At 39.0% G+C, this 16888-nt stretch overlaps 1 protein-coding gene across 2 annotated transcripts in view; it reads left to right on the top strand.

Moving 5' to 3' along the window:
• The first annotated feature begins 650 nt into the window (after positions 1-650).
• Positions 651-16888, top strand: part of OTOGL (otogelin like) — a 181311-nt gene continuing 165073 nt past the window's right edge. For both annotated transcript variants that reach the window (XM_062202058.1, XM_062202057.1), the window contains exons 1-6: positions 651-729; positions 1790-1829; positions 2850-2898; positions 6880-6946; positions 8564-8662; positions 10893-11047. In XM_062202058.1, the coding sequence (XP_062058042.1) occupies positions 651-729; positions 1790-1829; positions 2850-2898; positions 6880-6946; positions 8564-8662; positions 10893-11047 (489 nt within the window). The remainder of the gene's footprint in view (positions 730-1789; positions 1830-2849; positions 2899-6879; positions 6947-8563; positions 8663-10892; positions 11048-16888) is intronic.

Genomic DNA, 16888 nt, shown 5'->3' with positions numbered 1-16888 from the left:
TCATCTGTTGCCTCCCAGAGCATGCAACAGCAGGAAGCTGGTTTGGAAATGGAGCCAGGACTTGATCCTGGGCACTCTGATGTGGGATGTGGGTGTCCCAAACAACAGCTTATACTGCTGTACCACAATGCCTGCCCTGCTATTCAGTTCTTAAAGATTTATGAAACCATCTAAATATTCTAGGAAAGATTAATAGGATTTTATTTTCATCTCTTTCAGAGGACAGTAATTATTTTATGAATAACATTCTTAGAGAATAGATCATCAATTAGGCATAATGATTATACCTTATGACATTGAGAGGTATCATGAGACATTAGTTTTGTAAGTTACTGGCTTTAGAAGATATAGAAGGTTAATATAGGCTAAAAAGTTGTATGATGTGCAGGATTGGGGTGGGGTGTAACTAATACGGCTCAGGTAAGAGCCTGCCATGCATCACTAATGAGAGTCTCAGGCAAAGGCTTGCCTGCAAGTTCTAAAGCTTCAGGTGCTGTTGTTAGAAACCCTTGAGTTCCTTTTTGAATTACTTTATTACTTAACTATCTTTACTAGAATTTGAGTGCACTACAAACGCGCTTATTTCTAAGATGACATCTTAGTAAAGACCAACAATTTGGTTATATTTTAGGGAGAAAGGCTACACTGAAATGAACATTGTGAGAAAACTCAAATTAATGGTACCTTGGAATATATTCTTACTTCACATACTGCTGTTTTCATTACAAGGTAAGGACATAAATTCGTACCTTATTATACTTGGTATTTTAGTTTATCTTGCTATGGAATAATTGGTTTCCTTATACTGTGAAGCATTTTGAATTCATTATAACAGATATGTACTAAATGACACTGAGGTCATCCTTTTTGAAAAGTCCTAATAAAGTAGATAATTTGGAGCTTTAAGTTTTTATTTTTTGAGTTTTTTTCAAATAAACAGGATTACAGTTTTATTATGATATGGAGTTTATTGGAAGAAACTCTGTTTTTTTTCCTCTTTTAAAAGGTGACTATAAAAAGTTGTCTATGTATAATTTAAACCTTTAAATGTTTTAATAATAAATAAAGAGAAATTGAATAATTCTAACATGACACCAACCAAAGTGATAGAAAGGTATTTTTAAAATGACTTTATCACTTGATGCTAATAATTGATTTCTAATTATTTTATGGAAATTTTATTTATAAATTAATTTTTTAAAACAGTGTTATGGAGAAAACATTTATTTACATTCAGTTGTTAGTTTTTAAACACCCCCTCATCCCCGCCATGGCTTTTTTTTTTAGTTTTTGAGGAAAATGGAAGAAATTGCTGAAATATAAAAGACTAGGGGGACTCAAAAACATTATCTTCTCATCCTAGTAGTGACTGAAACCCCACGGAGAAAGATGTCATAGAATATTGGGAGCTGGGGCAATTTTGGAGATTTACTAGTCCAATGTCATCATTTTGTGATGTGTTGATATCTTGGCTAACATAGTAAAATACTAAATGATAGGACCAGAATTAAAACTTGACCTTTGGCTCTGTGTCTACTGCTTGTTCAACTGTATTATGTCTCTGTGTCAATCAACACACGTTGCCCATTCTTTTTGGATTATCTGTCATTCCGATGTCTCATAAGGAATTTTCTGATTAAAATCCTCTGAAAAAATGCAAAATAGCTAATAGGTAAACTCAACCTAGTTGTAGAATTTAGGTTAAAATGATCTATTAAATAACCAGAACATGTGGCCAAGCCATTTGAATAAAATTTTCCTTTCTTATTTATGTCTTTGTTTCTGGCAGGATATATTCGTGCATCAGTTATCTTGACAAGAACATCACAGTGAGTATTTCTTGTTCTTTATGTCTTCTAAAGCATAAACTTAATGGGAATGACAAAACTCAGCAGGAAAAAATAAGTGAAATATTTTACAAAAAGATTACACACGATATAGTTCTTTAAAATATTCCCACAAATTAACAGTGACTAAAAATTCATTTCCATACTGATAATGTAAAAATATTTTCTTTTATTTTTATTTACAAAGAGGAGTTCTTCATGATGTTTACTGACTGTAGGCTCTAAAGACATGCTATTTTCTCTTCAAAGATTTGTAAGTAAGTTATATGAAGTATTGCCCTGCTTTGTCTTATTAATTCATATTATTGATTCAAATGTGTTGCATCTTATCATAGAGTAAAACAATTTTTAACAATAACAAGAATAAACAGGTTCTAGTAATAAATAATGAAAATCCCTTTTTGGTCTAAGGTGATCTGCTTAAAGAAAAGTAGAAATTTATTCACTGCTTTTTTAAATAAAAATTTTTATTGAAAAATATAACAGAAAACACCATGAAGCAAATGTACACCTTAGTGAATTAAAAATTGATTTTGATAATTAACGATGTGATGCTTTTACTTTAATGTTAGTCTGCCCTTTATGATATGGAGTAAGAGAGAATGAAGCATTGTGCTGGACAAATGCAAACTTACTCTTGGCAAATGCTCACCTCACTAGATTTATGAAGTCATGTGGAGAAAATATTTTGCTGGTCAGTGCTACAGTGTTACACTATTTTGTTTATTTCTCCATCTCAAAGTTCTTTCCGAAAATTCAGTTTACATCAGAGACCCGGAGAGATTCCAGGACACTCCTGAATTCTGTAAAATGAGACAGCGCCACCACCCAAATCTAACCCCTCCAAAAAGGGGAGGGAGGCCTTTTAAATGTTAAATCAAGAAAGACCTCTTTGATAAAGTGATGGAAATCAAGAGGAAAACACCAGCTGTCTCTTGGGAAAGGCTTGTTCAGGTTGCCTAGGGGCCTTTGACTATACAAGTTCTTTTTGTTTTCTTCCAGAAACGGGTTTAATGAAAATCAACAGAAAAGAGCTCTTTTAGCAGCACAGGTAGGTTATGCCTCAGATGGAGAGGCAGGCTGAGAAATAATCCATCCTGCCTTGGACTGGGCTGTCATTTCAACAATGAAACCTTTGTGGAGGGAAATAAAGCACTAACAAGACAGGAAGGAGAAGGAAGAGGCAAAGTAACTTCTCTCCTGCCTTTCAGGGACCCTCAAATTCATTTCAGTTCATATTGGCTTGTTCCAAGTGACATTCTTTTCTTCACTGTTTTGATAGGCCTGAAGCATTTATGGACGATTCAATCCCATCTACTTTCCTAAAAACAGGATTGGTTTAAAAATTAAGCACAATATCAAAATGATAAGAATAGTACAAATGCATACAAAAGGGGCAGAGAAACGTGAAAATGATTAGAGAGAAACATTGCAAAGGGACATCAACTATATCTTGGTGTCCTGACAGCTTTTACATTGTCTGATAAATCTAAATTACGGTCTTCTCTCGGTAAGACATAATTTTTCTCCCAAGGGGAAGGGTGGCACTGAATGTGAGGAGACATTTTTGTCTAAGTCCCTTTATATAATGATATTGCATAGAATACTTGCAATATCTTCAAACTGTAGCTGGAATGGATGTGTAGCAGGATTCATAAACAGAGAGGAGACACCAAGGCCATGAACCAGTCATAGTTTATTGTGACAGCATAAGACTCAGTTGGATTCATATTTAAAAAGACTGAGGCTGGAACAAAGAGGAATATATCCCTAAATATGGTTTTAACTTCTTTGTCTCCCTTACATGGCTACATGCATACATTTGACTGGATATTCTAATGTTACATGGTGGCTGCAGGAATTGATACAATACTGTGCATAGTTACTGATGATTTTTTTTAAGATTTATTTTATTTACTTGAAAGAGTTATACAGAAGGGAGAGGCCCAGAGAGAGAGAGAGAGAGAGAGGTCTTCCATCCAATGGTTCACTCCCCAATTGGCCACAACAGCTAGAGCTGCAGTGATCCGGAACCAGGAGCCAGGAGCTTCTTCCTGGTCTCCCACACAGGTGCAGGGGCCCAAGGACTTGGGCCATCTTGTACTACTTTCCCAGGCCATAGCAGAGAGCTGGATTGGAAGTGAAGCAGGCGGGTCTCAAACCAGCGACCATATGGGATGCCAGCACTTCAGGCCAGGGCGTTAACCCTCTGCACCACAGTGACGGCTCCCTGATGATGTTTTTTCCACACACATACTGAGCTGTACCACTGGCAAGGGTTAACACAATTGCTGTGTACTAGCAAGCAGAACCTGAAAGGGTTACCTATAAGCAGAGAGTAACTACAGTTGAAGCATTCAGAAGCAAGCAGATAATGACCACATGCCATTTCCAGGGTAAGTTTCTTTTTCTCTGTCTGAGCTTGGGGAGGCCTCCACCGCAGATGAATTTTTTTTAAAAAAAATTCCTCTATAAAAGATGAATGGTACAATAGAGAATCCTAATTTAATAAATATATTTCTTGGCAAAGTAATATGATTCGAATATTGATATAGCAAGCTACTTAAGTCTTCAAGGAAGACTTTGTCAAAGCTGAATTGCAAATAATTTTAACTTGTACTTTCTGATGGATGTCTGAATTTGTTTATTTTGTAGTGTCAACTAAAAGGAATCAGTAGACGCATGGAAGACAGATTTGATATGCTGTTAATGACAGTTTAAAAGGCAGAACTAGTTTATTCTTTTTTTAAAGATTTATTTTATTTATTTGAAAAGCAGAGTTACAGAAAGAGAGGGAGACACAGAGTTAGAGGTGTTCTATTCATTGGTTCACTGCCCAAGTGGCCACAACAGCCGGGGCTGGGTCAGGCCAAAGCCTGACACCAGGAGCCAGACACTTCTTCCAGATCTCCCATATAGTTGCAGGGACCCAAGCACTTGGGCCATTTTCCTCTGCTTTCTCAGGTACATGAGCGAGGAGCTGGATTGGAAGTAGAACAGTGGAATCTTGAACCGTGGCCATGTGGGATATCAGCTTCGCAGGAGGCAGCTTTGTTACACCAAAATGCTTGCCCTTGCCCTGACTAATTTATTCTTATTAAGAATGTAGATCATTTTTGTATCAAAATGCGAAGATTTTCTCTGGTATTGAAACACTACTTTTCTTTAAAAAGTTTCATTTATTTATTTGAAAGGCAGGGTTACAGAGAGGCTGGGTGGGGGGGGATGAGGGAGGGAGGGGGGAGAGAGAGAAAGAGAGAGAGAGAGAGAGAGAGAGAGAGTTATTCCATCTACTGGTTCACTTCCCAAATGGCCGCAGTGACCAGAGTTGGGCCCATCCAAAGTCAGGAACCTACAGCTTCTTCCAGTTCTCCCACATGGGTGCAGGGGCCCAAGAACTTGGGCAACCTTCTACTGATTTCCTAGGCCATAGCAGAGAGCTGGATCGGAAGTGGAGCAGCTGGAACTCCAACAGGCACCCTTATGGGATGTTGGCACTGCAGGCAGCAGCTTTACCCTTTACGCCACAGCACCAGCCCCCAGAGACCCTATTTTTTTCTTAAAAAGAGTGTCTTGTGTACTTAAGTACTTATGTGTCATATGAAGTTGTTAAAGTGCATTTTCTCTGAGAAATTTTAAGTGTATGTTTGCCTATGCAAACCCACAAAAGGATATCTATATAACTCAGTAGAAAAATCTGCCTTTGAGGAAAATTCCATTCTGGTGAACCCACGAGGTTGAGGAACATATATGTTTCCCAAAAAGTGCCCTAAGGGTGAAGTTATATTACTGTCTATTTTCTTGTTTTCAGAATTTATATTATTTACTCCCATGGAGATATGCTAATACCTTCCTTTTTTAATGAGTGAATAATACACTTGCCTTGCTTTGACTTCCCTCTCTGGGAAACCTGCACCTCTGCTTCCTGGAGCTGAAGAAGATGCATCAGGGTTCTCTGATTTCCAAACAAATTTTAAATGAAGCAATGTTAAAGAAGGGTGAGGGGTCCTAATCATGCAGTGCAGTGTTTGGATGGGAATGACATGTGTTTAAAGGCCGATCTTGCCTACAGATTCACTCTCCGGCTCCAGAAAAAATAGGGCCTGATAGTAGGTAATTGGAAGGATTCTCAAGGATGTTGGCAGAGAGGTGAGCAAAGAAAGGGTCAGCTCAGACTTCTATCCAAGGTGTATTGTGGACCTCAGTTAATTTCCCATCTAAAGATTGCATTTACCTGTGCTTCTTGTTCACCTGTGGAAGTGAAATCAGTGAAGAGAAAGATTGGGCTCTCCTCTTGTATCAGTTATGTGAATATATGTTTGTTTCTACTGCCTAGGATTTTGCTGTTGTTGTTATTTGCGTTACATTTCAAATTTTTTTTCTCCTAAAAAAAAGGCCTGAGACATAGAATCAGGAGCAGGTCATTACTCTGAGAAGGACTGAGGACTGTGAGATAAGGAAGGGAGAACATCCAATGCATTGTGTGTGAATGAGGCGCTTCCTGCTCAGAGCATCTGGGGCTTCCTCTTTTTAGGGACCATCTGAGAAGTTGTATACACTGTGTCCAAAAATCACTTGTACAAGGGACCGGGAAAGTTGCAGCATTTATCCACGAATTCCTGTTTCTCATGGGTGGAGAGCAAGTCCTGTCTGGTGGAGGGCTTAAATGCCCTGCTCTGTTCTGCCCTGCTGGGGTGCTGCCTTCAGGCAGGGACAGAGAAGCCAGTGCTTGAAGCTAGAGGTTCCAAGACCCACGAGAGATGAAGGGTGAAGAAGGAGGAAGGAAAGGAAGACAAGGAGCAAAGAGAGGTATATGACCTGTCACAGTTGTTTAAGGGGCAAAACCAAGGCTTGACATCACATCCCACAACCCTGGATGACTCTTGCCGCCTCATCAACAGAGCCCTAATAACCTAAGGGAATATAAAGTCAGCATCTTAAATTTCTGTGTTTGTAGCTGCTTTCAAATTTGCATGTTTCACTTGAATTAAATAATTTAACCATCTTGAACTCTTCTTTCTTTCTTTCAAAGTTTGAAGCAAGTTCTCCAAGGTATTTTTTCCATGATGCTATTAATTGGGGTGAGAGCAAAATAAAAGGTCAGTGCTTGTACTATGGTTTTGTTATTTATTTTCTCAAAAGATCTCTTTATGGGAATTTTTGAAATCAACTCTTATTGCTTCCTTATACTGCGTGGAGGGAACTGAGCCAGAGTGGTAGTAAGCCTAATCATTTAAGTTCACATCCTATGAAAAAATTGGACTATTTTTGGAAATAAGCATGGCTAAACATTTAGACAGAGCTCATAACTGCATGATCAGCGAAGATGCTCCTTGATTCCTTGGCATTCCTATTTTCACATACCGGTTTCCCGATTCCAGGATGCTGAGGGTAGTTTAAAATTTAGTTTGAGTGGTAACTAGGAAATATATATAATTATTGTTCTGCTAAAATGCCAATAATCCTCAATAGTTTTGGTCTGATATTTGTTTTCAAGAGAAATACAGGACTATAAATACATTTTTGAAGCTGATACACTTGTTTATCTAAATATTCAGTTATCTATTTGCTGGAAAAATATGGACAATGATCTAAGATGAACTTTAAAGACAGATGTGCTTCCTAGGGATAAAAACTGCATTTAGGTTTATAAAACATCATCATTTTCACCGAGAATAATGGTCTAGGTTAAGACAGCTTACTTTTTTCTCACAAGATTAGAGATTTGTATGTTTTTAAATGTGAAAAGACATTTTCAATCGATGGATCTTAAAGTGGAAAGGAATAAAAGGGATTTCTAATTCTTGCCTATGGTAGAACTGCAGATAAATTACTGCAGTTAAATAAGTATCTTTCACGAAGTTGACATCTTCCAGAGTCCCAGCTTCTTTAGTAATGCTTTATGGTGACTCGCAGACGTTCTCTAGGTCTCCTCTTGTCTTACTTTTCTACCTACTTGAGTTTTGCCAGTTGTCTCTTCCCCTCTCCTTAACAAAGGGAAATTTCTCGGTGATTGATTTGCATTTTAAAAACTCAGGAGGAGTTAGGGGTTAGATTTCATATTTACTTGCTTCTTCCTTTTAACATAATCTATGGGTGTAATTTTTCTTTCTATGAAAGAATATTTTTGATGACAGCAAGAAGTGACTTTGGCTTCTGCCTCAGAAAAATTAACCATGGGTTCTAAAGGATGAGTCATTGGCAATTAAACCTGGGGATTCATTTGTAAACGTCAAATGAAATATTTAGTCATTTTATTTAAAAGTGAGAGTTTTCTTCCGAGTTTTATACTTTGCCTGATCGCTGAAGTTAATGATGGACACACTTCTTTAACACAGTGCTTGCTCCTGGAGAGGGGACAGCTAGTGACAGACTCCACCCAGGGCCTCATCTGCAGCTGTGTGCTTCTGGTTCTCGTCATCTGGGACGGAGATTCCTTACATGGGAACTTGACCTTTCCATTGCTTGAAGGAGCCTAACCTTTGCTCTCTGAGTAGTTTGAGATGTGAAAGCCTGTCTTTCTTGCTTCACAGCACACATAATGAAATTAACTAGATAGAGCCTTGATGGGTTTAATTCCTTAGCTCATCAAGGCAAGAGGCCCAGGGTTCTGTTTAAGTTAATAGCAGTTACAGTTAGTCCAAGCTAGATGTTGACATCCTTTATTTATGAGAACTCGTGCGTGCCAGAAAATAACTTACTCTTTTCCCTCTCAGGTTCTTGTCCTCATGAATGCCTTAACGGAGCTTTCTGTTCTAAGACTGGTACATGTGATTGTCAAATATTTCAGGCTCTTGGGACAAGGTGCCAGATTGGTAAGTTTTAAGGATATTCAGATGAGAATTATGAAATACCAAAGAGAATATCAAAGCATAATTTACTATAGTAGTGTTCCTGCACTGGGAGTTAGGAAAATCATTTTATATTTCGACTAGACAGCCCACAATTCATTTTCAGTAATTTGATGCTATTAAGAAACAATGAGAAAGAAAATAGATAGTCCGGCTTTCTCTTCTCACTGATCCCTCTATTTTCCTCAAGTGGTATTTCTACTTTATATATTACTAGCCCCTTAAGACGAGATTTTTGTTCATCTCTCTTTTTTGTTTTACAAATTAGATTCTTTGTTTGAAGTCACATATTCTTTTCGACTTTGAATTAATTGGATATTCTATATATAAGAATGTGGTAGTATGGAGAATTCTTCAAGAATAGAAGACTTTTTTTTTAAAATTTATTTGACAGAGTTTATAGATAGTGAGAGAGAGACAGAGAGAAATGTCTTCCTTTTGTTGGTTCACTCTCCAAATGGCTGCCATGGCCAGAGCTATGCCAATCCGAAGCCAGGAGCCAGGAGTCTCTTCCTGGTCTCCCATGACAGTGCAGGGGTCCAAGGACTTGCGCCATCCTCCACTGCCATCCCAGGCCACAGCAGAGAGCTGGATTGGAAGAGGAGCAGCCAGGACTAGAACCGGGCACCCATATGGGATGCCGGCGCCGCAGGCGGAGGATTAGGCTAGTGCACCATGGCACTGGCCCCAAACAGAAGACCCTTTTTAGGGGCTGGCACTGTGGTGCAGCGGGTTAATGCCCTGGCCTGAAGCACCAGCGTCCCATATGGGCACCGGTTCGAGACCTGGCTGCTCCACTTCCGATCTAGCTCTCTGCTATGGCCTGGGAAAGCAGTAGAAGATGGCCCAAGATCTTGGGTCCCTGCACCCTTGTGGGAGACCCGCAAGAAGCTTCTGGCTCCTGGCTTCAGATGGGCGTAGCTCTGGCCATGGGGAGTGAACCATCGGATAGAAGACCTCTTTCTCTCAGTAACTCTTCAAATAAATCAATCTTTAAAAAACAAAACAAAACAAAACAAAATCCCTTTAATCTGTAGTGTCTAATATATGATCCCACATCAATAATAATCAATACATATTCATTTGTTTAATAAATATGTATTGACCATCTACTAAATCCCAGGCCAGGCACTGGGAATAGAAATGTTGAATGGTGAATAACAGAAATATTACTGCTCTCCCAGAGTTTAGAGTAGGGGGCCAGCACACAGCAGAAACATGATAATTAACCTTGTGATATGTAATATAAAAGGAATATGAAATACTATGAAAATATGCAACAGAGATAAGGCGTATTGTCAGGAAAGGCTCCCTGAATAATGAATCACTATGTGTTTCCCTGAAAAAGCCCAATAGTGGTCAAAATTTATCTAATAAATTTAGATAAAAATTACCAAGAGAAAAGACAAAAATATTGTCCCTTAATATTTATGCTGTGTGTAGAGTGTATCAAAGCATTTTACACATGCCGAGTTGTCAGTAAACACCATTGATATCTGTATTCTTCCAAGGGGGGTGGGCTGAGAAGATGAAAGATTGAGTGCAAGCCTGTCTGAAGGGTAAGGAAGGAGGTAAGCATGGCAAGAATAGGAGATGAAGTGGTTTAAGATGAACATGAGATCCAGTCAGTTTGAAGTGATGAATTCCTAAATTCCAGCATACATTGAATGACTGATGCTTTCCATGGCCAGGTCTCATATAAAACATGATCTTTAAAAATTAGCTGTTGTTTTTCTGTCTGGATGCCATAAAGATACTTTTTGAAAGATCTGTGGAACTTACTCTGCCCATGCTGATTTATAAGACACTCAGTGGTGACATTGCTTTCTCTTCTGTGCCACTTTATCTGCTTTAGCACCGTCAACTTCTTTTACTTGTTGTTTTCCATACTCTTCCTTTTCTGCCCTAGAATCTTCTTTCAGAAAGAAAAATAAAGGAAGTTTCTAACACAAAACCTTTTTTCTAAACAAGTTGGAGATTCTCTCTCTTCCTACCCCTGCCCCCACCCTACTCCAGGTGGTTTGATAGTTTTAAGAGCTACTGGTAACTTTATGTTACTTATTTATTCCTATGATACAGACCATCAAGGAAAAAAATATTTATCCTAATTAGAATCAGTAATCATGCTAGGAACAATGCTAGGAAGAGATGTAACTGATTTTATTCTACTAAACATTATCCTATTTCTTTTCAGTCCCAAACATGGGCAATGGCAGAGATGGGATTTGCAAAACCTGGGGACAGTACCATTTTGAAACATTTGATGGCATCTACTACTACTTTCCAGGAAACTGTTCTTATATCTTTGCAAAAGATTGTGGAAATTTGGAGCCTCAATATACTGTCTGGGTAGGTGATCCTACGATGTAATTAACCATCATTTTTGCAAAAATGTGTATTTTATTAAATTTATTTATTTATTTGAAAGGCAGAGTGACTGGGTGGGGGCAGAGAGAGAGAGAGAATCTCCTATCCCTTGGTTTGCTCTGCAAATGGTCACAATGACTGGCCCTGGGCCAGGCTGACCCCTACAGCCGGTAGCTTCTGCTGGGTCTCCCACATGACAGCAGGGGACCAAGCACCTGGGCCATCTTCTGCTGCTCTTCCCGGGAGCATTAACATGAAGCAGGTTCAGAAACAGAACAGCTTGGACACAACTGGTGCCCACATGGGATGCTGGCACTGCAGGTGGAGGCTTAACCCTCTATGCCACAGTGCCTGCCCCAAAAGTGTGTATTTTAAAAGTACTGGACAAATGATGGGAAATATATAAAAATCATAGAACAATACTTAGGATTCTGTCTGAGGAAAGAGAGCTCTTCATTCTTAAAGGGGTAGACTGGGGGCCAGCGCCGTGGCTCACTTGGTTAATCCTCCCATATGGGCACCAGGTTCTAGTCCCAGTTGCTCCTCTTCCAGTCCAACTGGAAGAGGACTGATGTGGCCGGGAAGGCAGTGGAGGATGGCCCAGGTGCTTGGGCCCCTGCACCCGCATGGGAGACCAGGAGGAGGCACCTGGCTCCCGGCTTTGGATCGGCACAGCGCCGGCCGTAGCAGCCATTTGGGGAGTGAACCAACGGAATGAAAACCTTTCTCTCTGTCTCTCTCACTGTCTATAACTCTACCTGTCAAATAAATGAAAAGGGGAGTAGACCAGATTTTTGAGTATATTGAGTATAACTCTATTGAGATTGAGGTCTAGGGCTGGGAGAAATGAAAGAATTTGGATCCATGCAGGAGGGATTTGCAGGCAATACAGAATTGTCTCTGTCCTGGATACCATATTATTTTTTAAAGATTTATTTATTTGAGAGGTAGAGTTACAGACAGTGAGAGGGAGAGACAGAGAGAAAGGTCTTCCTTCCATTGGTTCACTCCCCAGATGGCCACAACGGCCGGAGCTGTGCTGATCCGAAGGCAGGAGCCATGTGCTTCTTGCTGGTCTCCCATGCAGGTGCAGCGGCCCAAGCACCTGGGCCATCTTCTACTGCTTTCCCAGGCCATTGCAGAGATCTGGATTGGGAGAGGAGCAGCCAGGACTAGAACCGGCGCCCATATGGGATGCTGGTGCCAGAGGTGGAGGACTAACCCATTGCACCATGGGGCCGGCCCCCTTATTTTTTATTTTGTTTTTAAAGAATTTTTGGATACCATATTATGAACCCCAGTCAATATGCCTGTTCTTCAGATTTTATTTGATCATTCTGAACAGGGGATGGGATCACACATCAACTGTATTACTCATTTTCTTTTTGAGGGTTCCAGGGAGATGCCCACCTAGTTTAATTTATAAAAATTGCACCCTCTGTATGAACTGGAAGCTGACATTTATGAAATACAGTACACAAATTACACAAGCACAAGCTACAGCATGTGGAGATGGGTTGCTAATTGCTGGATTGATCAATTCTGTTTGAATCCAAGGACTTGGTTCTCAGTTGCAGAATACTTGATTTAAAAACAAATTCTTAGGAGACATTTCAAGTTCTAGAGAGGCTCTTGCTGAAGTGAGCAAGTCAAGAACCTGTTTCCTTACTCACCAACCTCCCCTGATTTTCTAGATATCTCTAAGGGTGACCAGGAAACTGCTGTGTTGTGCCGTTGAAAAGCTGAGACTCTCCACAGCAAAAATGTTTCCATTTCTGTTATTTTTCCCCCTCTAACTATGTTGGCATTATCTAGATTCTCTTCCTATTTTAGATTATGGAAATATTAAAAGAAGGCCCTGAAACCATTTTCAGAGATCTGTGTGTACCCAGAAAGAGAGATTTATTGAGTGATCCTATGGGGCATTAAGGGTGCACACCTAGAGGTTTCTCTAGATAGGAAAGTCAATAGGATGCTTCCTTAGCTCCAGACTGCTCTTCTCAGTTCCCTCTCTCTCCCTACCCCCCACTCACTTGATAGATTGGTCACTTAGACACCTTTTGACTCTCACTGAAACGTTCCTGTCCAGAGTCTCAGACTTTCAAGAATTAAAGTGTCCACTAGATAATGGATCTTTTTGATGATAACACACAATGTTGAACTGTACCTTTAGAGTTAGCAGGTATTGTTTCTACTTGGCTTGGTTTCAGTTGGTGGAATTTTATTTTAAACAATTAAATCCATTTATTTAAATTGTTATGTTTGTCCTGTTTATACAACAAGTTCACTTATTTTGTAGGAAATTCACAGAAGTCTAAAAATAATATTGGAATTATTAGTGGATGGGTATGGCATGGTGATTCAATGGGTTATTCCATCACCTGCAATGCCAGCTTCCCATATGAGTGTTGGTTTGAGTCTTGGCTGCTCTGCTTCTGATCCAGCTCCCTGCTAATATGCCTAGAAAAGCAGTGGATGATGGCCCAAGTGCTTGGGCCCCTGTCCCCAGCTCGGGAGACTGGATGGAGTTCCAGGCCCCCGGCTTTGGCTAGCCAGACTGTTGTGGACATCTGGAGAGTGAACCAGCAGATGGAAAATTTCTTTCTCTGTCCCTCTCCCTCTCTCTTCCTGTATTTCTCTCTTTCCCTTACTCTGTAACTCTGCTTTTCCGATAAATACATAAATCTTTAGAATGTAAAAAATGACTAGTAGTCCAGAGTTACCATTAGTGGCAGTTGTTGACCTAGTAGTTAAGATGCTCATATACCATGCTGGCATGCTTGTGTTTGATCTCTGGCTCTGGCTTCTAACTCCAGCTACCTGCTGATAATGCAGATGCTGGGAGGCAGCACTGAGGGCTCCAGTAAAGATTGAGTTCTTCACATTTAAGGAATGGATTAGAGTTCTCTCTCTGCCTTACAAGTAAATTAATATTGTTAAAAAAGAATTAACCTCTGCTGACGACTTCATATATTCCCTTCTAAACTTTTTTGTTTGAGTTTTATGCATATTTATAAAACTGAAATCATGCTGTCTATAATTTCCTGTCCTACATTCTCACTTATTATTGTATCAAAAACTTTCCATGTCAAATAATCTCAACAGACATAGATTTTATTAACTGTATTTATTTCAATTTAGGAAACATTCAAATTATTAACTATATCCTATTTTGGAAATTTAGAATAAAAATCAATATATTAGAATATATATTGATAAACATCTTTAGGTATATATGTTTTATACTCTTGATTATTTTCCTACTTAAAATTCAGTTTTATTTATTTATGCTGTATGTCCTTAGTTTGAAAGATTGCATCAAGGCCGGCGCCGCGGCTCACTAGGCTAATCCTCCGCCTTGCGGCGCTGGCACACCGGGTTCTAATCCCGGTCAGGGCACCGATGCTGTCCCGGTTGCCCCTCTTCCAGGCCAGCTCTCTGCTGTGGCCAAGGAGTGCAGTGGAGGATGGCCCAAGTCCTTGGGCCCTGCACCCCATGGGAGACCAGGAGAAGCACCTGGCTCCTGCCATCGGATCAGCGCGGTGCGCTGGCCGCAGCACACCAGCCGCGGCGGCCATTGGAGGGTGAACCAACGGCAAAAAGGAAGACCTTTCTCTCTGTCTCTCTCTCACTGTCCACTCTGTCAAAAATTAAAAAAAAAAAAAAGATTGCATCAAGACAAATGTAGTAAAATAATATCTCCTAGCTTTTTCACTCTCCACTCCAGCAAAAGTCTCACTCCCTAAAGGCAATTACTTCAACTTTTCAAGTGATTTCTTCTGGATTTCATCTAACATGTCAAAAATAGGCCATTATTTATTTATTTTTAAAAGTTAGGCTCTATTTGTCCACTTTATAGTATAGAGAATGAGGAAGTATTTTAGTTTCACCAATATTCCTGCACTTAACACACACATACACACACACACACCCTCAACAGAGTTATAGCACAATATTTGGTTAAATTAAGATGTAGTTTTTACATTTCAGTCTCTATGTTATTATTGTTTAGCGCTGAGCCCAATAGATTATGATGACTTTTATTTCTTTTTTGCTATATCGCCTTTCCTAGGGTAAACAGTTTCCCCATTTTTTGTTTGCTGCATTTTCTTAACTCCAGTCATTGCTTTTTTTTCTTCCAAACTCTCTGTAAAACTCTTCTTCATATGGTCTGTTGCATTAGACTGTCAGTTTCTCTTTTCCCCCTTGGAGACTTCCCTCCCTCAGTTTTGTATTTTCTGCTCCAATCAAGGGGGGTTACTTTCCAGGCCTACTGTACTACTAGCACTTGGAAACTCTTCTCACCAGTCTCCTAGAGAATTTCCTTCTCTTCTCTAGATTGGTTTTCCTGTTTCATGTATCCCAGCAAATGAGTAGTGATCATTCAACCTTCTTTATCCTTGAGAGATAGGCTCTAAAAGACCTCTTGGATGCTCTACATATAAGGCCGGTACTTTTTTTTGGCAGTGCTGATTTCTCCCTTTGTTTACTCATTTTAGTTGGCCATGTATTATTTTCAGATTTATTTCAGGAAGGAAGTTTTGTGAAACTTTGATTATAACTTGAAAGCACTTTTAGAATTTTGAAGTTCAGTTCACTCTGATTTCTAATCATTTTGTGTATGACCTTCCTTCTCTGCCCAGAAATTTTTACATCTTCTCTTTATCACCAAAGTTCTGAGATTTCATGATACTTTATATATATACACATTTACATATATTTGTACATATGTGTATATATAACTGTATATAATATTTTATAGTTTATATATATATATATAACATTATATATATATCCCATTATTCATACTGGACACTGAATAGGCTTTCAGTGTCCTTCAGTTTTGGAATAATATTTCTTTCTTTCCTCTCTTTCAGAAATTTCTCTATTCATATGTTAGAGATCCTAAACTGAATTTTCCCTTAATTTTCTCATTGATCCTCTTCTATTTTCCATCTTTCTTGTTGTTGTTCAACATTTTGGGATATTCCTTCCCAACTCTTACATGTTTATCATCTAACCTTTCTTACTTTAACAACACATTTATTGTTTCATGTTTTCAACATGCAATTATTTATTGTTATTATTTTAACTTCATTTTTAATGCCTTTTATTCTGGTTTCATGGATGACATATATATATATATTCAATCTTGCTAAGGATATTAACTATGGATCTTTAACAGTTTATTTTTCTGAATTGTTTTTGATTTATTCAATTTCATTTCTTTGTTTACTTTAGACTTTATTCAAATGTTCCTGAACATTTTTTTATCTTTGAAAATAAGATTATAAACTCAGAAATATGGATTAATGCTAGTTTGGCTAGTGTGAGATTCAGCAGCGATCCTCTTGTTTCATTAGAAAAGTTCATAAATATTAGGATCTGTGTGTCCTTTTTCTATTTTATTTCCATAAAAGAGAATACTCTATCATACTGTCTGGGATCAGAAACCTGAATTCCAGAATATTGAGAGTTTTTTTTTTAATATTCTTTTTAAAAAATATATCAATTTGTTTGAAAGATAAAATGAGAGAGAGAGAGAGACAGAGAGAGAGAGAGGGAGAGAGAGAGAGAGAGAGAGAGAGAGAGAGAGAGAAATGATCTTCCACCTGGTGGTTCAGTCCCTAGATGGCCACAAAGACCGGGGCCAGGTGAAAGCCAGGAGTCTGGAACTCCATCCTGATTTCCCATATGGATAGCAGGGATCCTAGTATTTGGGCCATCTTCTGTTGCTTTCCCAAGGTTTATTAACAGGGATCTGGATCAGAAATAGAACAGCTGGGGCTGGAACCAGTGCTTTGACATGGGATGCTGGTGTTG

This window comes from Lepus europaeus, chromosome 10 (assembly GCF_033115175.1).
Source record: "Lepus europaeus isolate LE1 chromosome 10, mLepTim1.pri, whole genome shotgun sequence".
NCBI lineage: Eukaryota > Metazoa > Chordata > Mammalia > Lagomorpha > Leporidae > Lepus > Lepus europaeus.
Note: the sequence above shows the minus strand (reverse complement) of the source record. Positions and strands in the feature narration are given on the sequence as shown.